The sequence below is a fragment of the Nothobranchius furzeri genome, chromosome 2, assembly GCF_043380555.1.
Source record: "Nothobranchius furzeri strain GRZ-AD chromosome 2, NfurGRZ-RIMD1, whole genome shotgun sequence".
NCBI lineage: Eukaryota > Metazoa > Chordata > Actinopteri > Cyprinodontiformes > Nothobranchiidae > Nothobranchius > Nothobranchius furzeri.
The window spans coordinates 644326-668608 of NC_091742.1; the positions used below are offsets into that span (position 1 = coordinate 644326).

The window sequence follows — 24283 nt, forward strand, 5'->3', positions numbered from 1 at the left end:
TGGTCCTAGCACAAACAGACGTGTCAAAGGCTACATTCTGCCATCTGTGAAGCAACAGGGGCAGGTGTGAGTGACAGCTCACTCCTTGAGCTATTGCAAAAGTAGGACACGGGAACCCCGCAAAACAGCAGGAAGCTAATCTGTTGGCTTTCAGCTGCAGTATGAGTGAAAAGGCATTGTTGATACAGGTGATTTTTACTGTTGATTGCTTACATAAAAAATAAAAAAATAGTTGTAAAATAAATAATAATAAAAACAGGCAGCACAAGTGAAATAAACTCATTATTAAATTTGCTGATAGTTGTTTTTCTCAAACAGAAATTTGCTTTTGAGTGATTACATAAATTTTACGCTCAGTAATCACAGTTTTTTTTCTACTAGTCTAATATTTTATAAACACGAAGAGAAACTTTCCCACCAATAGGAACTCAAGTTGAGAACGCTCAGGCCAAATCCACACCTCCTATTGGTTAGTGAACACGGAAAGGGGCGGGTCTAAAGTAAATTCTTTACCATAACAGGGTGGGCGCGTGCGCTAACACGAGCTCAGTAGAAGTTTGGCAGAGGAGAAATTTAGAGAGGAACTGCTGAGAAAGAAGGCAAATGGGCCGAAAAACGCAGATTTAATCCGCCTGTAGTCGTTTCACAGCGGGAACTTCAGGTAGGAACAACGTGTACAGTTGTCATGACAAACGAGGTGCTTGTTAAAACGTTGTTACTTAGGTAAACGACAAACTATCATCTTAAAGCGTTTTTATTTGTGTTTTGTTCCTAATACCCAGTGCTTTTCTTTTTAAACCTAATAACGATTGAGTAATTTAGTAGGTCAGGTCATGGCTCTGTAGGTTATCAAACAAAGGGTGTTGTGCCACTGCAATCTATCAAAATCCATTATGTCTTTGCACATGTAGCAACTAGCTCAGGTGCTTTTATTTTGAAAGGATTCTTTCATTTAGAAACAAAGATTGAATCACTTCAGACAGAAAGTGTAAACAAAAGCTGCTTTCATTAAGTTTAGTCCTTTTATCTAGTTCCAGGTTTGTTACTGTGTCTTCAATAATTCGTTTTCATATTTGGCAATAATTAAAACATGTATGACAACTATTAAATCTCATTAGTTAGGTAGGATTTTCAGGACATTTTATGTCTGAATTTAGCTGTATTTATTCGCTGATCTGGAAAAGAAACCTCTTTAGATTGGTCATTGATCCAAATGTAGTCAATGTTTTTGACGGGCACGTGATAGGAGCTGTCATCAGTTGTCTGGTTAGATTCTTCTTCTTTATCTTGTTTACATGTTGATATCAAATTGCAGAATCGAGACATTTGATTTTTGGGTGAAGTTCCCCTGGTAGTAAGACATTTTTAGGCTATTTAGCATTTAATTGAACAGAGGAACATGAGCAAAAACGTCATAAAATAACTTATTATTTTGGTAAAGCTATATATATCATGCTGATCATTATTTGTAGGCCTATAATTAGACATTGAAAAAGTAGAATTGATAAATAAAGTTGTCAATATTTAACGCTTTTATTTTGGAATAAATAGGATCCAGGCCTTATTGGTTTTGGCTGAACATGGACCCCAACGGTGAGAACAAAACGACACCTCACCTGTCTGGAACCGGCTCGTCTGAAACCCAGTGGCTGACCACGCCCAAAGGAGCAGGTACATTAAATATGCCCCCCGCCACTACAGGAACCCTAAAACTCTTAAGAACTCCCTCCTGCAGGGAGTTTAATCTGCATTCAGTTTGTCAATAAGCCGATTAGCATGCAAACATTAATATAGATACCATATTATCTGTTGTAGCTGGCTCCCTGAGAACTATATTGTACTGGTGAGCTAATAGCCAACAAAGTCGACTGCTGCCTTTCTTAAAAGCTCCAGGATTTCACTGCAGTTTATGCAATAGCAAACTGAAAACGTTTAAACTGCTATCAATTTTACATTAAATGGTTATTTTAACAGGGATGTTAGGAAATGTCAACCAGACTTGACCCCTGGATGGAAGCACCACATTTAGCTGCTGCTGGGGAAATTTAAACTAGCAAATAACCACGTAATTACATGTAAATAACCATGTAATTACATGTAAATAACCATGTAATGCAAAGCTGACAGCGATGTAACGGTGCATGGACACCTGGACAGTCCAATAAGAATCTTCAGTGTCCATTTAGGAAGCTACCAGCAACATATAGTGATTGGTACCTTTTACATAGAAACACACTTCAAAATAACGTGAATGTGGTTCCATCGTTTATCAGTTTTTTTCCCCGTTTAATTTATTTACAGAATTAGAACATAATAGCTGTGTTTATGACTAAGACTTGACCGAAACAGAATGAAAGAAAACTTTGGGATACGTTTAGAAATTCCTGAAGAACTGTTTCTCAAGACCATTTTTAAAGATTAGAAGAAATTCTTGTTTTTTGAAAGGAGACTAGAAACGAGGGGCATCTCCAGAGGTTTGCATAGAGCTGTGCTTTAGGTTGTGCAGTAGTTTCAGTTGAATCTTGTACAACTGGTTTCAAACAAATTCATTCACTGAGCCTCTTTAAACACTGATTAAACCTAGTTATACCAAGAAAAGTGTTAGTGCCATTGAAAAGATAACCCAGAGATATCTCAGTGGCTTTTAAAGTGTAATGCTTAAACTCACCTGAGTAAACCGGCTAATCCAGCAAACGTTGTTGGTTTGAGGATTCCCAGAACATGGCCCCAAACAAAGTCTGACTGCGCATTCTCTGAACTGAGTTTTTCCCAAAAAAATCTGAATTATGACAAAAACAGACATTGTGTATGACCTTATGTTGTTTTTGTCATGGTGACCTTTTGTGACAAAGAGGATTCTTCGTGCTTCACCACTCCTAGGTTTTAAAACATTAGCTAATCATCCCTGTAAGACCAGTTTTACCTTCAAAACATCTCTTTCATTTTCAAGCAGACATCATCTTCCGGAAGACCTTTTCCTCATAATCTGATGAGATTAAGAGCTCAGATTCAATACTGGTCTGTTTATTCAAAATTAGTACATTGCAAAGTACAAAACCGTGAAGTAGTGACTATCTGAAACTATAAATAGTGATTAATACAGCTATTGTTGGATTCAAAGGTTTGAGACTTATCACTGCTCTGTTTGTCACCTCCCTATCTTTGTAGTCCTGCTGCAACGATCGTAGCATTAGACAAATCGCCTTGTCATTTCTCTGCAAACCTTTGAACTCTACTTTCACAAAGTCAGCAGTGTTGAGGCAAATTCAGAGATTGTAGAAATGTCAAAGTAAGAAAGACAAAAAGACAGTTTCTCAATGAGCTGCAACAACTCAAACTTGCAACAGATTATGTAAACGTTAAAGGTGCAATAAGTAAGAATTTTACAGTTTTACAGTTCTAATGTCTCAACCATGTTGGAAGGAAGGCTACATTGAAACAGATTTCCTTCTCAGCCGACTAGGGTGTTGTCAGTTCGCTCCTTTTAAAAAAGCCGAAGAGGGATGTAGTCTATGTTTACAATGTGTCCTGCCTCCATATTTCCTGGTTCCAGAGCCAATCATATTTGAGCCAAGTCTGTTTTTGTAATTTGACCCTGATTGATAAAAAGCACACAGTTGTTGAAAAATTGTTAGCCAGTAACAGGAGAGGCCCAGAAGTTATTCCTTGTACCCCTAGAAGGCTGCATGGTGGCGCAGTTGTTAGCACTGTGGCCTCGCAGCACGAAGGTTGCAGGTTCAAAACTCGACTGCGGCCTTCCTGCGTGGAGTTGCATGTTCTCCCCATGCATGTGAGGGTTTCCTCCGGGTACTCCGGTTTCCCCCACAGATCACAACATGCCCTATAGGTTATAAATTGTTAGTCGTCTGCCAAATAAATAAACATAATAATAATTAAAGCTGCAAGCAGCGTCGTTCGGCCCTCGCAGCTCCGCGCCGCTCCGGCCTGGCCGGCAGCCCGGGGCACCAGGGCATGTCTGGCAGAACAGAAACGTCAATCATCCCGTCACCGGAAACAGCAAATGGCCTCCTAGTCCGCACCTCACCCTGACTAAGCATCCCCTCTGAGCTCACCATTAAATTGAATTGTAAGGTTACGGCGTTACGCCAGAATTCGCCATGGCATTAAAGCCCCTCCCTTTCTGGAAAGCTATCAGATTTGAATGGCCATTACAGCATCATGAAGACAGTGCATGACCTAGGTGTCATGTTGACTAAATTAGAGGGGACAAATATGGGCATTTCAGCATAAAATAATAACTTCCTTTAGTCAGGGGGCGGGGCTTAGATGATGTCAGCTGTCCACATTGTCATTGTTTACAGATATGGTCAATGATCACACAGACAAAGTTCGAAAAAGATCTGATCATGCACATGGGAGTTATTAAGTCAAGTAATGGCGAAAGGTCAAAGTTTGAGGCTTAGCCACGCCTACACCTTTCAACTTTTGAAAAATCCGACGGTTGACTTTTTCCCCCTATGCCTTAAGAGTATATAGCAGAAGTTTGAAGGCGATTGGTAAAAAGGGCGAAGGAGCATCACTCTCCAAACAACGTGTGCGAAAACCACTAAATCGCGTACTTGGACCAAAATGGCCGACTTCCTGTGCAATTTTGTGCTTGGCTCCAAGAGACTTTTTTGTAGGTCCTGGGACACCACATTAGTGTACCAAATTTCGTAATCCTCAGTGAAAGCATGGCTTGGGGCTAATAAATTAAATGGTCCTAGGGGGCGCTATTTCAGAAATTAGGCCACGCCCACATATTTCAGGTGTCTATGTCTCTTTGGGGTCAGACTAGGATCACTCACCAGAAGTTTCGTAACAATATCACGATAAATGAAGAAATGAGAGGCAAACGTATTTCCATGGCGTGATGGCGATTTTCGACATGCTCCCAAAGCCCCGCCTTTTTTTGAAACCTTCCAGTACTGGATACCAAGTGACCTCAAGTTGTCTACTGCTATTTGCCAGAGACTCCTGCCGATTGGGTAAAAGGAGTCCAGTAGGGAGCTGTGAAAAAAAGAGTGGCGCGGCGACAGGTCAAAGTTTGAGGCTTAGCCACGCCCACACCTTTCAACTTTTGAAAAATCCGACGGTTGAATTTTTTCCCCTATGCCTTAAGAGTATACAGCAGAAGTTTGAAGGCGATTGGTGAAAAGGGCGACGGAGCATCACTCTCCAAACAACGTGTGCGAAAACCACTAAATCGCGTACTTGGACCAAAATGGCCGACTTCCTGTGCAATTTTGTGATTGGCTCCAAGAGACTTTTTTGTAGGTCCTGGGACACCACATTAGTGTACCAAATTTCGTAATCCTCAGTCAAAGCATGGCTTGGGGCTATTAGTTTAAATGGTCCTAGGGGGCGCTATTTCAGAAATTAGGCCACGCCCACATATTTCAGCTGTCTATGTCTCTTTGTGGTCAGACTAGGATCACTCACCAGAAGTTTCGTAACGATATCACGATAAATGAAGAAATGAGAGGCAAACGTATTTCCATGGCGTGATGGCGATTTTCGCCATGCTCCCAAAGCCCTGCCTTTTTTTGAAACCTTCCAGTACTGGATACCAAGTGACCTCAAGTTGTCTACTGCTATTTGCCAGAGACTCCTGCTGATTGGGTAAAAGGAGTCCAGTAGGGAGCTGTGAAAAAAAGAGTGGTGCGGCGACAGGTCAAAGTTTGAGGCTTAGCCACGCCCACACCTTTCAACTTTTGAAAAATCCGACGGTTGAATTTTTTCCTCTATGTCTTAAGAGCAGATGGCAGAAGTTTGAAGCAGATTGGTGAAAATGGCGACGGAGCATCACTCTCCAAACAACGTGTGCGAAAACCACTAAATTGCGTACTTGGACCAAAATGGCCGACTTCCTGTGCAACTTTGCACTTGGCTCCAAGAGACTTTTTTGTAGGTCCTGAGACACCACATTAGTGTACCAAATTTCGTACTCCTCAGTCAAAGCATGGCTTGGGGCTGACAGTTTTAATGGTCCTAGGGGGCCCTATTTCAGAAAATAGGCCACGCCCACCGGATGTTCACATCAGATCTTTTGAGGGGCCGGACTAGGATCACTCACAACAAGTTTCGTGACGATATCTTTAGAAATGACGAAATGGAAGGCAAACGTAAGGCCATGGCGGTACGCCTGACTTCGCCGCGCCGCCACAGCCCCGCCTTCTGCCGAAAACTCCCATAAAGTGACGCCAAGCAACCTCCACTTGTCTTGAGTTACCAGCTACAAGTTTGTGGTGATTAAGTGAAATGGGGCAATTTGGGACCTTTCACAGTAAAACTTGACCTTTTTGGTCCTGAGGGGGCGGGGCTTGTGTGATGTCATCATCCGACCATTCAATTTACTTTGTGGCTGGATGACGAATGACCACAGAAAGTTTGGTAATTCTATTCCTTTCAGTTATTAAGTTATAGCAATTTTAAATTTTTTGGCGAGTAGTCAAACTTCGAGGCCTGGCCCCGCCCCTTCAACATATACGAAAACTCAGAATCCTTGTCTCATTTTGTTCGCCCATTCCTTCTGAGCAATTTTACACAAGTTTTGAGACGATCGTGCGAAAAATGATCGAGCAATCCAATCAGAAACGGACCCTAAAAACGGCAAAAACGGCTAAAAATCGCCATTTCAACCCAAAATGGCCGACTTCCTGTTTGATATTGACCATGCTTGCAAGAGACTTTTCTGTGCGGACTGTTGAGTTCTACAAGTGTACCAAATTTCATAACTGTACGATAAACTAAGCTTTATGGAGAGGGTTTTTTTTCACTTTGTAGGGGGCGCTGTTCAGCCATTTTCTTTGCGATTTTTTTGGGACCTTTAAAATATCAAATTTTTCACCAGGCCTGAGAAGTTTGCAAAATATTGTGAGTTTTGGGGTATGTTAAGGTCCCCAAAAAGCCGTTCAAAGGGGGCACGGAATAACAAAAAATAATAATTAAAGCTGCAAGCAGCGTCGTTCGGCCCTCGCAGCTCCGCGCCGCTCCGGCCTGGCCGGCAGCCCGGGGCACCAGGGCACGTCCGCAGAACACAAACGTCGACCACCCCAACACCAGAAACTGCTAACGGCCACCTTGTCCGCAACTCACCCTGACTCAGCATCCCCTTTGAGCCCACCATTATATTTTATGTCTCACCACTAGGGAATCCTCTATCTTTACCACACTGGTGGTGTGATGACAGTGACCAACTTTAATGCTATTCTGACCATGTTTTTTAAAGTTATCGAAGGATAACGTTATCTAGGTGGCGCTGTGACCAACTACAGAAAAGTCCCATTGAGGTCAGCTTTGGTGACATTATATAACATTCACCAACCGTTTGTGCCTCATTGGCTAAAGGGCATGATTGTTCATTGCCATATTCAGTTTCGGGCAAATCGGAGGCCGTTTGTGGAAGTTACAGTCAAATGTAAGGTCATGGCGTCACGCCAGCATTCACCATGGCATCAAAGCCCCTCCCTTTCTGAAAAGCTATCAGATCTGAATGGTCTTTAAAACATCATGAAGACACTGTATGACCTGAGTGTCATTTTCATTAAATTAGAGGGGACAAATATGGGCATTTCACCATAAAACAATAGACTTCCTGTTGTCAGGGGGCGGGGCTTAGGTGATGTCAGCTGTCCACATTGTCGTTGTCTTGAGATGTGGTCAGTGATCACACAGACAAAGTTTGAATTAGATCTGATCATGCACATGGGAGTTATTAAGTCAAGTAATGTCATGGCGAAAGGTCAAAGTTTGAGGCTTAGCCACGCCCACACCTTTATACTTATTTAAAATCCGACGGTTGAATTTTTTCCCCTTTGACTTAAAAGTACATAGCATAAGTTTGAAGGTGATCGGTGTAAAGGGCAACGGGCCATCAATGTCCAAACAACGTGTGCGAAAACCACTAAATCGAGTACTTGGACCAAAATGGCCGACCTCCTGTGCGAAATTGCGCTTGGCTCCAAGAGACTTTTTTGTAGGGCCAGAGACCCTACATGAGTGTACCAATTTTCGTAATCCTCAGTCAAACCTTGTCTTGGGGCTGACAGTTTTAATGGTCCTAGGGGGCGCTATTTCAGAATATAGGCCACGCCCACAAATCTCAGATGCCCATTTCTATTGGGGGTCAGACTAGGATCACTCACCAGACATTTTGTGGCGATGTCACGATAATTGAAGAAATGAGAGGCAAACGTATTGCCATGGCGTGATGGCGAATTTCGCCATGCTCCCAAAGCCCCACCTTTTTTCAAAACCTGCCAGTACTGTAGACCAAGTGACCTCAACTTGTCAGCTGCTATTTACCAGAGATTCCAGGTGATTGGGTAAAAGGAGTCCAATAGGGAGCTGTGAAAAAAAGAGTCGCGTGGCGAAAGGTCAAAGTTTGAGGCTTAGCCACGCCCACACCTTTATACTTATTTAAAATCCGACGGTTGAATTTTTTCCTCTATGTCTTAAGAGTATATAGCAGAAGCTCGAAGGCGATTGGTGAAAAGGGCGACGGAGCATCACTCTCCAAACAACGTGTGTGAAAACCACTAAATCGCGCACTTGGACCAAAATGGCCGACTTCCTGTGCGACTTTGCACTTGGCTCCAAGAGACTTTTTTGTAGGTCCTGAGACACCACATTAGTGTACCAAATTTCGTAATCCTCAGTCAAAGCATGGCTTGGGGCTGACAGTTTTAATGGTCCTAGGGGGCGCTAATACAGAAAATAGGCCACACCCACAAACTTAAGCTGACCTTTTCTATTGGGGGTCAGACTAGGATCACTCACAACAATGGTCGAGGTGATATCACGATAAATGAAGAAATGAGAGGCAAACGTATTTCCATGGCGTGATGGCGAATTTCGCCATGCTCCCAAAGCCCCGCCTTTTTGCAAAACCTTCCAGTACTGGAGACCAAGTGACCTCAACTTGCCTGCTGCTATTTACCAGAGATTCCTGGTGATTGGGTAAAAGGAGTCCAATAAGGAGCTGTGAAAAAAAGAGTGGCGTGGCGAAAGGTCAAAGTTTGAGGCTTAGCCACGCCCACACCTTTATACTTATTTAAAATCCGACGGTTGAATTTTTTCCTCTATGTCTTAAGACTATATAGCAGAAGTTTGAAAGTGATTGGTGAAAAGGGCGACGGAGTATCACTCTCCAAACAACGTGTGTGAAAACCACTAAATCGCGCACTTGGACCAAAATGGCCGACTTCCTGTGCGACTTTGCACTTGGCTTCAAGAGACTTTTTTGTAGGTCCTGAGACACCACATTAGTGTACCAAATTTCGTAATCCTCAGTCAAAACATGGCTTGGGGCTGACAGTTTTAATGGTCCTAGGGGGCGCTATTTCAGAAAATAGGCCACGCCCACCAGATGTTCACATCAGATCTTTTGGGGGGCCGGACTAGGATCACTCACAAGAAGTTTCGTGACGATATCTTTGGAAATGACGAAATGGGAGGCAAACGTAAGGCCAAGGCGGTACGCCTGAATTCGCCGCGCCGCCACAGCCCCGCCCTCTGCCGAAAACTCCCATAAAGTGACGCCAAGCAACCCCCACTTGTCTTGAGTTACCAGCTACAAAGTTGTGGTGATTAAGTGAAATGGGGCAATTTGGGACCTTTCACAGTAAAACTTGATCTTTTTGGTCCTGAGGGGGCGGGGCTTGTGTGATGTCATCATCCGACCATTCAATTTACTTTGTGGGTGGATGACGAATGACCACAGAAAGTTTGGTAACTCTATTCCATTCAGTTATGAAGTTATAGCAATTTAAATATTTTTGGCGAGTAGTCAAACTTCGAGGCCTGGCTCCGCCCCTTCAACATATACGAAAACTCAGAATCCTTATCTCATTTTGTTCGCCCATCCCTTCTGAGCAATTTTACACAATTTTTGAGACGATCGTGCGAAAAATGATCGAGCAATCCAATCAGAAACGGACCCTAAAAACGGCAAAAACGGCAAAAAATCGCCATTTCAACCCAAAATGGCCGACTTCCTGTTTGATATTGACCATGGTTGCAAGAGACTTTTCTGTGCGGACTGTTGAGTACTACAAGTGTACCAAATTTCATAACTGTACGATAAACTAAGCTTTATGGAGAGGGGTTTTTTTCACATTGTAGGGGGCGCTGTTCAGCCATTTTCTTTGCGATTTTTTTGGGACCTTTAAAATATCAAATTTTTCACCAGGCCTGACAAGTGTGCAAAATATTGTGAGTTTTGGGGTATGTTAAGGTCCCCAAAAAGCTGTTCAAAGGGGGCACGGAATAACAAAAAATAATAATAATCAGAGCAAAAACAAGAGGCCTTCGCAGCGCTTTCGCTGCTCGGGCCTAATAATCAGAGCAAAAACAAGAGGCCTTCGCAGCGCTTTCGCTGCTCGGGCCTAATAATAGAAGCCACGGCATCCATTTAGTTTTTCTCTAACATCAGGTAGAGACTAACATTGAGCTAACGATGCTAACAGTGAATTAGAAAAATTTAGTCGGCTCTAAAATGTCTCTAGCTACTTTTTATAATTACCAACAACTCGATATTACAGTAAAATGTATTTATGCTCTCATTAACTTACTGAGAAGAACTCGTCTTCACTCGTCATCTAGAATCTTCTAGTTCTGATCCATAACTGGATATGGTTGCTCGAGTCGGACTCATTTCTTTTGATCAGTGATAGGAATAACTCAGTCTAAAATAACGGTGTTACTAAAAAAGAGGGTTTTTTGTAACAAGTAATCTAATTAATTACCGTCTTCTTTTATCATAACGCTGTCTCCGTTACTGATAAGAAAATGCGTGCATTACTAATTCAGCAGCACAGTGTGTTGAAGCCGTCATCAGCTGACTGGGGGCTAAAGAGGTGGATGTCTTCATCCAAGGCCCGTGAAGAACGAGGAAGACGTGGTGAATAGTCTACAGCTGCAGACCCGCAGAACCCATTTTCTTGCATTCTTTAAAGGGACTTTACGGAGTTTTGAATGTTTATGCTCGAGATCGCCCCCTCTGGCCAAAAGCATAACGGCAGCTTCAAAATGAGGCTCGTGCACGAGGTGCGCATGCTGTACGTCCTTAGCGAAAATAACAGCTGAGACGAAGCTCTGAGAGCTGACAGTCCCTTGTGTGTGTGTGTGTGTGTGTGTGTGTGTGTGTGTGTGTGTGTGTGTGTGTGTGTGTGTGTGTGTGTGTGTGTGTGTGTGTGTGTGTGTGTGTGTGTGTGTGTGTGGGGCCCGGAGGACAGAGGACAGGAGAACACGCAGCTAATTAATTAAATAATGTGGTTCTGTATCTTTCTCTTCAGCACAGCCGACAAAGGTTTATGATGGGTCAGTCCTCCTGCATGCTCAGATCATTCCCTTCCCTTGCTTGAAAAATTGTTCCAAAATGAAAGTTGAACCCACATCTTTTTTATCTGTGAATTCAATGCAGTTCAGCGAGTCTCAAATAAAAATTTGGGCATCTTACTGTAAAAAAATATACTATTAATGTAAAAACAAAATTCTGAAACAACAATGTTCACATCCAGAATCAAACCCGGGTCTTCTGCACAAAAGCCCGAAAATTTACTAGGTGAGCTAAATCGCCAGTGGCGTCTTTTGTACCTGTAACAATCATATTCTTGATGACAGCTGAAACAACGTTCAAAGAACGGTTCGGAGGGCTATGCCTGAGCGTGAACGCGCATGAAGCAGCCTGCTCGACCCGAGCAGCTCTCTTTTTCTGTGATTTTACAGAAAAACAGGCAATCACAGTAAAAATGCCAGGGCTCATTCTACAGGACCAGGGCATTGCAGGAGAATGTATGAAGAAGACATTTATTATTTCTATACATGTTTTGGCTGTCAAACTTCCGTAATGCCCCTTTAATGAAAAGGGTTAGGGTAATTATTTTTCTTGGTAATTAGTTACTTTTATAATCTTGTAACTTGGTAAGTAACTTAGATACTTTTTTGACAAAGTAATCAGTAACTATAACTACTTACTTTTTAAAAGTAACATTCCCAACACTGGTTTTGTTACAAGAAAGAAAGAAAGAAAGAAAGAAAGAAAGAAAGAGAAAGAAAGAAAGAAAGAAAGAAAGAAAGAAAGAAAGAGAAAAGGATCTTGGACTGCAGTACCACTACTACGCCATACACCTTTACCTTGGAATCATACTGGGTTAGTGCCAAACTCATATTTACTATAAGTTTTATATCTTGCTGGGGTACATAAGGCTAATGACAAAATTCAAAATTATTGGGATTGTGTATAAAGCAATATGTAATTATGGAATGGAACCTGAAAGGTTGTTTGTAATTACCTTATAAGCTCCATGTGACCCAGCCATTAATAAAATGTGTCCAAAAAGTCTCTTACATATCAATTTATTGTGTTTCTAACTGATAATTTGCCTATTTTATCCAAGCATTGTCTGTAATTACCTTAAAGAGAATTGTCATTTGAGAGTTTGAGACCACAATGTCCTCCTTTCTTTGTCTCCAGGCTGCAGCTGGTTGGTGGTGCTTGCAGCTGTGTCAGCCTCTCTAAGTGGTCTGATGTTAGGCTATGAAATGGGCCTGACCTCCGGGGTCCTGCTGCAGCTGCGGGGTGTCCTCTCTCTTTCCTGCAGGGAACAGGAACTGCTGGTTAGCTCCTACCTGCTTGGAGCTCTCCTCGTCTGCCTCGCTGGAGGCCCTATTCTGGACCGTTATGGCCGCCGCTGCTCTTTGCTCCTGAGTGCTTTGTTGGTGGTTGGAGGAACCATCCTACTTGTCGCTGTGACGTCCTTTGTCTCTCTCACGCTGGGCCGTGTGATCGTAGGCATGGGGACCTCTTTGTCAGGGACAGCAGCGTGTCTGTACATAGCAGAGATCTCGCCGAGGGAGAGGAGGGGTCTGTTGGTCACGCTGTACGAATTGATGCTAGTCATAGGGGTAATGTTGGGGTTTGGTTGTAGTTACGCCTTTGCCACCTCGCCTCACGGCTGGGCGTACACATTTGCACTTGTTATTCCCCCGACGCTGCTCCAGATAGGTGCGCTCGTCTTCCTCCCATCTAGTCCACGCTTCCTTGTTGCTCAGGGAAAAGTGGAGCAGGCGAGGGTGGTGCTGTTCAGGTTGAGAGGTGGAGACAGGGAGCACGTAGCAGGGGAGCTCAGGGACATCCAGGCTGGACTAAAAGAAGAATCAGAGCATAGTTTTTGGGAGCTCTTCAGTGACAAAGCCAACCTGCGTTTACGGTTGCTAACGGGCGTGGCCCTAGTCTTCCTCCAGCAGGCTACAGGACAACCCAACATCCTCTCCTACGCCTCCCCTCTCCTCCGCAGCGTCGGCTTCGACAGTGATGCTGCCGCCACCTTGGCCTCCACGGGTTTTGGAGTGGTCAAAGTAGTTTGCACCATCCCCGCTGTGTTGCTGGTTGATCGCGTGGGAACCAAAAGCTTTCTGGTGGTGGGCGCCGTTGCAATGGGAATTTCTCTGGCTGCTCTCGGTACCCTGACTCTGCAAAGCCGCACTCACCTCACAAGCCTGTGCAAAAGCCAGGCTGAACTAAACCACACAAGTACGCTGTGGGATCTGAACACAACCTCTATAGACTTGGACAGCAGTGACATTTTTTCTACTCACCTCCCAAACCAGTGGGGACCAGAGGAGGTACGGAGGACTGATACAGAACAAAATGGGTTTGACGGATCAGGAGGAGGAAGGACTGATGGAGAAATGTCTTCCTCATTGAAGTGGGTGTCCTTGATAAGCCTGCTGTTGTATGTGGCAGGCTTCTCCATTAGCCTGGGCCCAAGTAAGCACTTTTATTTTCTTCTCTCTTCACACAAACACTCAAACACACATTAGAGAAACTCAACCGTCTGAAGACAGTATCTCACTGAGCATTCACGAGCAACTTTCCAAACAGTTTAGAAATGTTTATGCTAATTTTCTGGCCTTTAGCCCAGGCCACATTCTGCACAACATCCAGAGAGGTGGCAAACTGTACAGCCTAAGATTTCAGTGAGCCAAACTGCGCTACGTCTTGCTCTAGCAGGACACGCTAACTTCACATGCGTACTCGCCAAAAAGTATACGTCACCGAAAGCTACAGATCCCCAAGACAGCCACGATGAAAAGAGAAAAATGCGCGACCCTTAACACTTCCTTTATTGAGAACTCAACCGAACTCCAGAAGGGAGTGGTCCACGTCTTCTTGCATGTAGCTGTCACTATTGCTAACATTGCTAATGCTACTCTCACGTTATTTTCATTGGTTGCCTGCAGACCGGAGTCCTGGGTTTTCTGACGCTGCTTGAAGATTGTTTGATGCAGAATTTTGATGTTGCTGGGCCGGTCACACTGGACAACCACAGAACCTGCAAATCAACCTCATATTTACCATTTTTTGTCATGATTCCGTTCGCAACGAAAGATTTGTGTTGGATGCTGAAAAGGGCACAGTGTGGCCTGGGCTTTAGTCAAAGGGTTTTGCTCCTGTGATTGAACATTTGAACAGATTTGAAAACGTTATAGTTATTGTGGGCTTTAGGAACTCTCTTCAGTTAAGATTTTACAAAACTGGTAATTGATCAGAGACACGAAATAAAATGCCATTCTAAGCATGACAGAGTGAGGATAATAGTGATGTAAAAGTGCTACAGCATTTCAGTGAGATTCCAACTGAAAATTCCCAGTTGTTCCTGCGAGTTGTAGCTGGCTTATATATGGATTTCAGACTTTTATTTTGAAATCAAATGTTTCAAATCCTCATTTTAGTTTCCCCACCTTTTATTTGACACAGTGACGTTACTTGCCGATTAACACAAAAGATTTACCACGGAATGCAAAATTTTGATTCATTTTATCAGTATAGAGAGATTTGTTCTTGTTTCGCTACAAACCTGCAGCACTAATGCAGTGCTACACTTGAATAATTAAGTTTAGACTAATATATAATACTAGGGAGAAAAGTCCCAGCTCTACAAATGAAGCAACACAAAACCAAGAAGTTTTCTTATATATTAGTTTTTTTGTTCCCAGTGGTGTACGTGGTCCTCAGTGAGATCTTTCCCATGGGAGTCCGAGGCAGAGCCGTGTCTGTGGTGTCGGCTGTGAACTGGGCCACAAACCTGCTCATTTCTATGACTTTTCTCACCATCACAGGTTCGTGTTTGTTACTTTATCCAAAATACTCCCTTTTAGAATTATTGGATCGTTCATAGATACACTTATCATGCAAACTGGAAACAAACATCTCCAGTATTCTTTAACAAGGGGATATTTTTATTTGCAATGTGAAAAAAGAAGAAAAATGCACGCAGTTTAGTTGTAAGTAAATTTTGTATTTTTGAAAATTGACAAGCATTCAATTACACTTTATTTTGTTAAATGTTTTAGAAAAGATTGGCGTTCCCAACGTAATGTTCTTGTACGCTGCCGTGAGTTTCGTTCTGCTGGTGTTCGTCTTCCTCTGTGTGCCGGAAACCAAAGGCCGGACGCTGGAGGAGATTTCAAAAGACCTGGCAAAGAAGTAAACAGCAGCTCCCTAACGTAAACACAGTTTATCTTGTGAACTAACACTGATTTGTTTTCTGTCTTTTCTTTTGGTTTACCAGGAAAAGGTTTGAGGTGACGCTTTATAGGCAGGAGCAGCCAAGGGAGAGCCTGATCAGCAGGAGCACGCTGAAGGAGTCTCCGGCAAACGCCTGAGTCGTGTACAGATGGAAGCGTTCCACCGAGTGTAACCTGAGCGTGAAGAAGTGGCGTCTTTACATCCCTGATGTTTTCTGCAGAGTAGTGGAGAAGCATTTGGGAATTTTCTCAAATCAGGTCATCTCAGGGTTACACTTTCTTTTATTAGGATAAATAATAAAAACTACACCAGGTTTGGAGGAATACATCATGTGTATTTTAACCAATACAATCAAAGCCATATTGCACACTAAACTCCACCAGATAGAACTAAGGCCTTCGATTAGCCACTAAACGAATCTACTTGTTTTGAACTAACACGTAGACACGAGTTACCTGTCTGAATTCAGACACCTAAATGCCTGAAATGGGCGTGTTTTCCAGGTTTCTCTTATGGAAGTGAACAAATTCCTAAAAAGGGTGGCCTCACTCTTCCAGTACAGCCAGTTTTATCAGAAGAGCATGACCCCCGCATATGCATATTTTACAAATATTTGCTGCTGAATATTAAATAAAAATCGATCAAATAAGTATTAAAGATCAAAAACCTACTGAGGGTTCAAGTTTGAGAGACAAGGCGTAAATTGCACTATTTTTAATTTGTACATGGATGCCTTTTTTAGCATGGAAATAGTGTAGTTATTGAATATTGTTGATTTTTCTGGAATATTCTCTGTTGCACTCCACATGTAATCAAATACTACAACCAGAACAGAAACAAATAAAATCGCCAGTAACCATTTAACAGACTTTTTATTTATTTTATTTTCATACAAAATACAAAAGTTCAAAGTGTCACAAATTCTTATTCGACATCCGTTCAAAAAAAAAAAGACTCACTTCTACGTACAACATACATATCAAAGTTCATTTTTACAGTCTTTGCACGAGATGCACAAGTTATTTACAGTGTAGGGTTGCCATGGTGGCGTAGAAGCCAATGGAAATATCAGCAAAAATAAAAGCTACAAGGGTTTTTGTGCTGTGTAGTTTAACGATAAATTCACCGCTGCTCCACATTAAAAGACTCGAGTGGCTTCTTTAGAAGAGAGTTGTGAATTTTACCCCCCCCCCCCCCCACTTAGACAATAAAAGATCATTTTAACACCAAATGTTTTAAAAATTGGAATTCTGAAATGTTGGGACTGTTGTCCATTTAAAACATTTACATCATGTGAGCACACTAGCTTAAGAATAAATATCCTAATAAAATAAAGAGCATGAAGTAAAGCCAAATGTGAGCTCATTTTGGACAAATACCAGAGATCTCCAAGAGAAAACACTAATAAGAAAAATACAACTGGGATGGGCCCTGCAATGGACTGGCTCTCTGTCCAGGGTGTACCCCGCCTAATTGCCCGTTGGAGATAGGCACCAGCCCAGCTCACCCCCCCCCCCCCCCCCCCCCCCCCCCGCGAGGACGGAGCGGGTTCAGAAAATGGATGGATGGATAACTGAGATAGGGCCAATCAGGACCTGGTTTAGCTTTATGTTCTCTCAAAGCATCAGATTCAGCTAGCTTCCTGTTTTACATACAGCTGTACAAAAAGGAGTGGATGCCTCACACCTGCGTCACAACTCTACAAACAAACCGCAGACAGAGGTTTTTGTCAAAGAAAACTGGAAGGACTTGTACAAAAGCAACAATCACCACCATTGAGCATTAAAATAACTCGCTCCAGCATCCATGCATAAACACCCCAATACCTTTAAAGCCTGGTTCATGCTTCTCCGTCAGCTCCGCAAGGGACAGACACGCACGGATTGACGGAAGCAGTTTGCTCTCATACCTCTCCGTCTCCTGGAGAGTGTTGCAAAGCAATTGCCCGGCAGGACAACAGAGGGCGTAGCGCTGTACTGTGGTATCCTGTCATGTATCGGTCCAAGATAGTGTGTTTATATTATGTTTTTGTATCTAAGAGACTTTTTAACAGACACAGTTGTCCCTCATCCTCCTCCACCTCTTCATGCACTCACCACCTCTAAACCCATGTTTCCTGTCGTTTCCGTCCACAGATAAAACGCTTGCTGCGCATATTTTCACTCCTCCAGTCACGGGAGAATTAAACGTTCATATTTTTAGAGTTTTTTCGCGAGGTATTCTTCAAGCTTCTCCGTGTCTGCCGCTAGTTATCCTCGGCACTCTTTATGTTTTTGAGGGCGCAATGGCGGCGCTGTAAACAACAGCGGTGCCCTGACCAATCACAAGCTTGCGTTGTCCGTCTCGACTGACGGGTGTTTAGACAAATGGGCTCGACTCCGTCCGTCCTTGCGGAGCTCTCCAGCAGGCCCGCAAGGACGTTGCGTGTCTCCGCACTGACACAGACGGAGAAGCATGAATCAGGCTTAAGAGTCAAGCTAGGATAGGGGTGGGGTTAGGACTTAGAGCTGGTTTAGATAAGGTGCTTCCTCATCACTCGGGTGGCGTAAAACGTTTCCTTCATTTGCAGAGAGGTTTCCGAACCTCAAAGAGAAGAGGGTAAACCTGCTCCACTGCTGTCGCCACGGCCTGCACGTTTGGTCCTGAAGTTGTGTGAGAGAGATGACATCATGAATACAAATCACGAGTGTGTGGAAAAAAAATCAAAAAACTAACAAAAATAAATAAATAAAAAATACAAAAAAACCAACACTGAACACTTCTAAAATATTAAAATTGGGGTGGGAATTTAACGAGTTCATTATGATTAATTCATTAGTAAAAAATAACTAACACGCCCAGGGCCCGCCCAATTGGTTTGGCAGCAAAATTCGTGCCCTAAATATCAATGAATATCCTCAAGCTGCACCTCTAAAGAAACACCAGGACATTGGCTACAAGACAACATTAAACTTCTTTACATGCACTAATTGCAACTAAAAACTACGATCAAATGAGTGATCAGAAAGCCCTCTTCCTGTGTGAGTGTTTTCGCCTATATTTCTGTCTCTAACAAAAATAACGAGGGGATGCAGTGCCTATGCGGCGCCTATGTAAGGGAAACACTGGGATGAGTAAACTGTGTAAGGTAGCTTGTATCCTCCACAGAAACACATCTCAGCACAAAAATGGTGGTGTTGCTGCTCTATTTTATGGCTTTTTGTCAGACTCTGAACTAAGGAAGTCATGGTTACCGGTGTAGCCGTAAACCTTTGTAAAAATGTTGACAACAATAATAACTGTCTTGTTTTTTAAAATATACACTATCTTGGTGGATAACCGTGGCCCCGGCGTTGGCGCGGTGACCCTCATTAGACCCCGTCTCATCTGCTGAAGGTGCCACGCGTGTACTTTCTAGTTTACAACTAAAACTTTCTTGAAGCTGAAATAATGGCCAAAGGAGCGGATGGCAGTGCTCAGGACATCGATCAGCCCTCAGAGAAGACAATATGGGCAAATTTTGGATATTTGAAGAATGTCACGGAGCAGCTGATAGAAGACAGCTAACATGTTTGCAGCACGTCAGGAAAATGTCTGCCAAAGACAGCAACACTTTTAAATCTCATGACACATCTGCATGACCATCACCCACAACTCTACAGTCAATGCAAGGCAAGTTAACGTTAGCGTTTTAGCTCAAACACATGATGTGAGGACTTTGGGTTGAGGGGGAATGCAAATAAGTCGCCCTATAGTGCAGTCGCAGCGCTCACTGCCAAACCGTGTTGCAGACACACCTAAATTAAAATGACACCGTATTACGTTGGCTCCCAGAGGGCAGATAAGAGCTGGTCGCCAATGCAGTAGACTGACTCGCCACAATATTATGAATTTTACAATGATTACTGCCTGAAGACTTTTTCCCTAATCTGGAAAGCTCGCATGAAGAACACAAACCGAAGACAATTCTGTCCCGATATAGAGGGTTTATTTAGTTGTCCGAAAATGTAACACATTTCTGGTGCTATAATTAGTACCCTCGACACGACCAGCAACACATCGTTATCATGAAATATTCATAGAAGTGGGAGATATAGACTTTTATTTTGTCTCACTGAGGAAAAGTGTTTGGGCACCCCTGACCCATAGGGGGGGCTGGGTAGGGTAGCCAACAACTGTACTCAAGTAAGAGCAACACTACTTCAACACATTTTACTCAAGTAAAAGTAGCTGTCCAAGAAATTACTCAAGTAAGGGAATCACAAGATCCCTCTAGACTTCAGGTCATGGTTTGTTTATGCAATCCGCCATTAAACCAAAAAGATATACATCTCATTTTATTTTGCTGTTTGATACCATACATATGTTGTTCCTCTCCACTGCCAGGAATAAAGCTGTGAAAAACACAATGCTGCACTTCTGAGACAATGCTGTGAGTAAATAGGCCCTTGGGTCACATGTAAGCATTTTATATACGAAACAGCATTGCTGCAGTACTTTTATTTTGAAATTTACCTGGGATTCTACACTGAAGCCTTGTGTGATTTCCTGTCTAGCCATTTGTTAACTGTGGAAATGGACGCATCCCAGAAGCGGCTAAAATAGAACCTGATCCCATCTGTAGCGGCGCTTCTGGAACACGCCTGGAAATGTCCACGTCGCTGCTGGTTTGAAACAGTACATAGACTACAATGGATTCAGTTTGAAGCAGTAACGTTCCGCTGCCGTTCCATGCCGCTGATGCTTTTTGTGTAAAACCGGGGTTAGAGACTGGTGTGTGTGTGTACCTGTCTATACATCAAAGTGAGGACCAACGACAAGCTTTTTACCTGAAAACTGAGGACATTGGTAACGTAGCGAGGACATTTTTCTGGTCCTCACTTTGGGACAATGTTGCAGAGCTCTACTGGTTAGTTTTTGCGGTACGGTGTGAACTAGGGCTGGGCGATAAGACCAATATCACGATTTACTGAGGATTTCACCTCGATAACGATAAATGGATGATAACTACAGGCATGCGCAGAGACAAAAGTTGTCCACTAGATGGGGCTGTCACATGTGTTATGTTGAGTCACATTTTTAACGTGACTGCAGGTGGTACAGCTTCTTAAAGGGACATGAACGTTGCCAACCTACACACATCTTTTCATTTTTTTTATTATCAAAATTATTGACATGGGAAAAATTATCTCGGTAAGAGTCACAAATGTCGACAACGATAAATTTTCTATTTATCGCCTAGCCCAGCCCTAGTGTGAACTAAGTTTTATTTTAGGTTAGGGTTAGGAATAGACTGGTTATGGTTAGAGTTAGGCTTAGGCACAATCCAGTCACTAAGATGAATGGAAGTCAACGACGGTCCTCACAACAAATGTTTGACAAGAATGTGTGTGTGTGTGTGTGAGAGTGTGTGTGTGTGTGTGTGTGTGTGTGTGTGTGTGATATACCTGTAACTGTGAGGCTGCCAGTTGAGAACACTTGAAATGTAGCCTTTAAGTTCTTGATTCTGTACGTAACAGCAGGATGGAGCTCAGGTTCATAACTGATGAAACAAAAATAGACATTTTACATCAATACCATGACAAAAACAAAGATTTCTGTATGAAATTATTCCAACAGAAATCCCAATGCTATTCAGAGAATATTAGCTAAACTGTCTTGATTTTAGTTGGGGGGTGGGGGGGGGGAACCTCAACACGATTAGAACCACCAGAGGTCATCCTGCACCAGCAGATGAAAAAGGCATCATTATTAGTTTCTAATAATTGGTACAACTAGATCAAAATCAATTAAAACAAGTGTGACACTACTATTTTCCCGATCTTGGATTGCAAAATGAAATTATTTGAGTCACATCAGCTCAGACATGAACTAATGCATTACCTGGCAATGGGCCGGTTGTTCTTTGTGAAGTCTATGAGATGAATGGCAAATGGCATGGAGCAGACGGCGAGCACATTCACAACTCTGAAGGCTGAAAACTTCACCTGAACAGAGAGAAAACACACACACACACACACACACACACACACACACACACACACACACACACACACACACATGCTTATAAATGTGAAAATCATTTGCAAGAAATAAGCTTCATTTGTGCATGATAAAAATATATAAAATGAATGCACGAGTATTCAAATGTTTCTCTGTGATATATATATATATATACCACACACACACACACACACACACACACACACACACACACACACAGAAAGAGGCGTGTGGACATGTGTTTTCCAGTATATAATAATAAACTTCTAGTAATGAAAAGCAAATCTGAATGAAAACATGAGAGGTGTTCTAGTTTTCTGGTAGGTAAGAGCGTGAGGAAAAGTTCACACATTTTTGCGACTGCAGCTGAACATGCACCGGTCTGTTCCCCTTGTGCACCATCTCCAGACTTTGTGCTAACGCAGCATTAATAACTGCTGCACTGAGTCTCTGTGCTGACAAATACACAAAAATCCTGTTTGTGTTTTGCAGTATAAGTGCAGATTTATGGTGACTCCAATTTGATCTGGCTACTGTTCTGTTTGGTGAAGTGGGAGTGATTATTTTAGGTGAACGAGCGGTAAAAACTTGTAATCAGGGGATCACTCTCACCTTAAATCCAAGTTTCTGCAGGCAGCGAGCTAATCTGCGAGCACCCAGCTTTGCATCATCCTCACTGAAACACAGAACAAAGGAGGAGTGAGTTTTACACAGACAAGCAACACGTTTTTAAAAGACTCACAAATCACCTGTGCTGGCACTGGAGAAGGGTTTTGCATTGATGCTACCATCAGAAGTATCAGGTTTGTTTTCTAGATTCTGATTGGCTGCTGTGTTTTTTTTATTCCCGACAAGAACACTTATGGAGTGCTCACAATGAAACGGTTTTGCATTAATGTGCTGACTCAGTCTGCATCAGGAGCAGGTAACCATAGTAGCAGGGACACACTGAAGGTCTTTATGCAACATACCACAATCAAAAACAGCGCTGAGCTAAAAAATGACACTGATCTTAATTTCTAATACAGTCATTCTGATGTTTTTCTTTGGTGCAATGGAATGTTATAATTTGAGTTTTTCTAAAGCAGTTTTATAAAAGTTTTCTCCTCTTCAGACACGGACAAACATGGTTATGTAATAGAAGAGCACATCGAGCATCATCCAGAGGGACATCGGGTGCTCCGACAGCCCATGGGGCATCAAATGTAGAGGAGAAAGAGTGGAACTCCTCTGAAGAAGACAACCTGTCGAAACCTTAGTTCTGTTTGTTTGCAACTATTAAAGTACTCAGGACCAGTTTGCTCCAAACATAGTTATGTGTCAGTATTCATTATGAGCTTGTTGCACCTTGTTGCTCCAGTGCAGATGATTTTCCCCGAGGACCAGATTGAGGCCGTTATCGTGGGCTTCCGAAGTTTCATCAGAACTTTCTGAAAACATAAACATCAACAAGATTTCAATATCAAAACATTATGTTTTCCACATTGTCCAAAACGTTAGATTCACTGATTTCTTTTACGGATGTTTGCATTCTCACCCCAACTTCGGGTTTGTAGATGACATTAGTTCCTTCCAAGGCGATGGTCCGTAGATTTAGGTGACATCTGGTCCTGAAGGTCGCCACCACATTCGTGATGATGATGTCGAGGGCTTCATCGCTGCTGGAATCCATGAGGAAGCGTGCGGGTGCAGCAGGAGGACCACAGGGGCTTTTGTTTTAATCACTCATTCAGCTGCAGCATCACCATGACTTTAAGAATGGACAGGGATGAAGACTGGCGAAAACATCAAAAAGGAACTTCTGGTTTATGTTGAGTGAGTTTAATATGTTAACATGTGAAAAACATTATCTGATCATTACAGAATCATAACCAGTGGTTTACATGTGAATTTCCAGGTAGTAGTTTCTCTTTCAAGTGCCATTGTTGTTATTTTAGCCTTACATCATCTACGCTTCCTACTTTGTAACACTGCAAAGCAGAAATAAAATAGTGATAGCGAGGCTAGACATTAAGTGACTGCTAAAACGTTTCGAAGAAATGCTAACTACCGCATCTAAGCGATGCTCACATGTAAACAAAATAAGTACGAAGTTAATCTGGTGAATAAAATGCAGCAAATTAAATATTTAAATACTGCTCTGACAACAAAGTATGGTTCGAAAATCCTCGCGTTAGCTGGTAACAAAGAGGAGTTCACACAGGCGTTAATGAATGAAAAGTTGTTAGCAACGGGAGCTATCTGGCTAGCTGTTGGACGAAAACCAAACTTCCAGGAAGCTCTGCGAGTCAAAGGTAACGAGTGTGAGTATAAAAGTTTGGTTGAAGTCTTTAGTTACCTCCTTAGAAAGTCCCATTGCTCTGACAGAACCATTAACAAGTCAATCAACAGAGATATTTATTTACTAACCCCTTCCTCTGCAGCTCCTCGCCAGGAGAATACTTTTTCCGCTTTCACTTTTCACAATAAAAGCATACAGCTTTGCGTTATTTTTTGTGAGTGACGTACACTTCCGTTTAGAAAATTTCAAAATATAACAAAAATCAATAGTGTGCCATCATGTGGATACTTGTATTAATAGAAACACGTTAAATATGTTTAAGACTAAAAGAAAAGGTACATACAGTCATTTAAAGGAAGCATGTTGCTAACAAACACACAGTTTCCACATTGACTTAGAGCCAGCTCTGTGTTCACTAATTTATTTTTTTGTAACTATGCATGCTTGCCAACCTTACACTCAACAGACTTATGTTTGCATCGTTT

At 42.5% G+C, this 24283-nt stretch overlaps 2 protein-coding genes across 4 annotated transcripts; one reads left to right on the top strand and one right to left on the bottom strand.

Annotated features, from left to right (window-relative positions):
* The first annotated feature begins 523 nt into the window (after positions 1-523).
* On the top strand, positions 524-15869 carry slc2a12 (solute carrier family 2 member 12). 2 transcript variants are annotated; one of them, XM_015947108.3, is made up of 6 exons: positions 524-661; positions 1552-1671; positions 12479-13774; positions 15004-15126; positions 15361-15493; positions 15579-15869. In XM_015947108.3, the coding sequence occupies exons 2-6, from the start codon at positions 1581-1583 to the stop codon at positions 15670-15672; spliced, it is 1737 nt and encodes a 578-aa protein (XP_015802594.3). In that variant the 5' UTR covers positions 524-661; positions 1552-1580; the 3' UTR covers positions 15673-15869. The 2 variants fall into 2 exon arrangements, with proteins under 2 accessions (XP_015802594.3, XP_054603836.2); XM_054747861.2 differs by lacking the exon at positions 15361-15493 and having other exon boundaries at positions 15579-15742.
* Positions 15870-17879: 2010 nt separating this feature from the next.
* Positions 17880-23990, bottom strand: tbpl1 (TBP-like 1). 2 transcript variants are annotated; one of them, XM_015947109.3, is made up of 7 exons: positions 23927-23990; positions 23055-23292; positions 22865-22947; positions 22130-22193; positions 21398-21501; positions 20962-21056; positions 17880-18177 (listed from the first exon to the last, which is right to left on the bottom strand). In XM_015947109.3, the coding sequence occupies exons 2-7, from the start codon at positions 23187-23189 to the stop codon at positions 18095-18097; spliced, it is 564 nt and encodes a 187-aa protein (XP_015802595.1). In that variant the 5' UTR covers positions 23190-23292; positions 23927-23990; the 3' UTR covers positions 17880-18094. The 2 variants fall into 2 exon arrangements, with proteins under 2 accessions (XP_015802595.1, XP_015802597.1); XM_015947111.3 differs by having other exon boundaries at positions 23856-23959.
* Between the last annotated feature and the right edge of the window lie 293 nt (positions 23991-24283).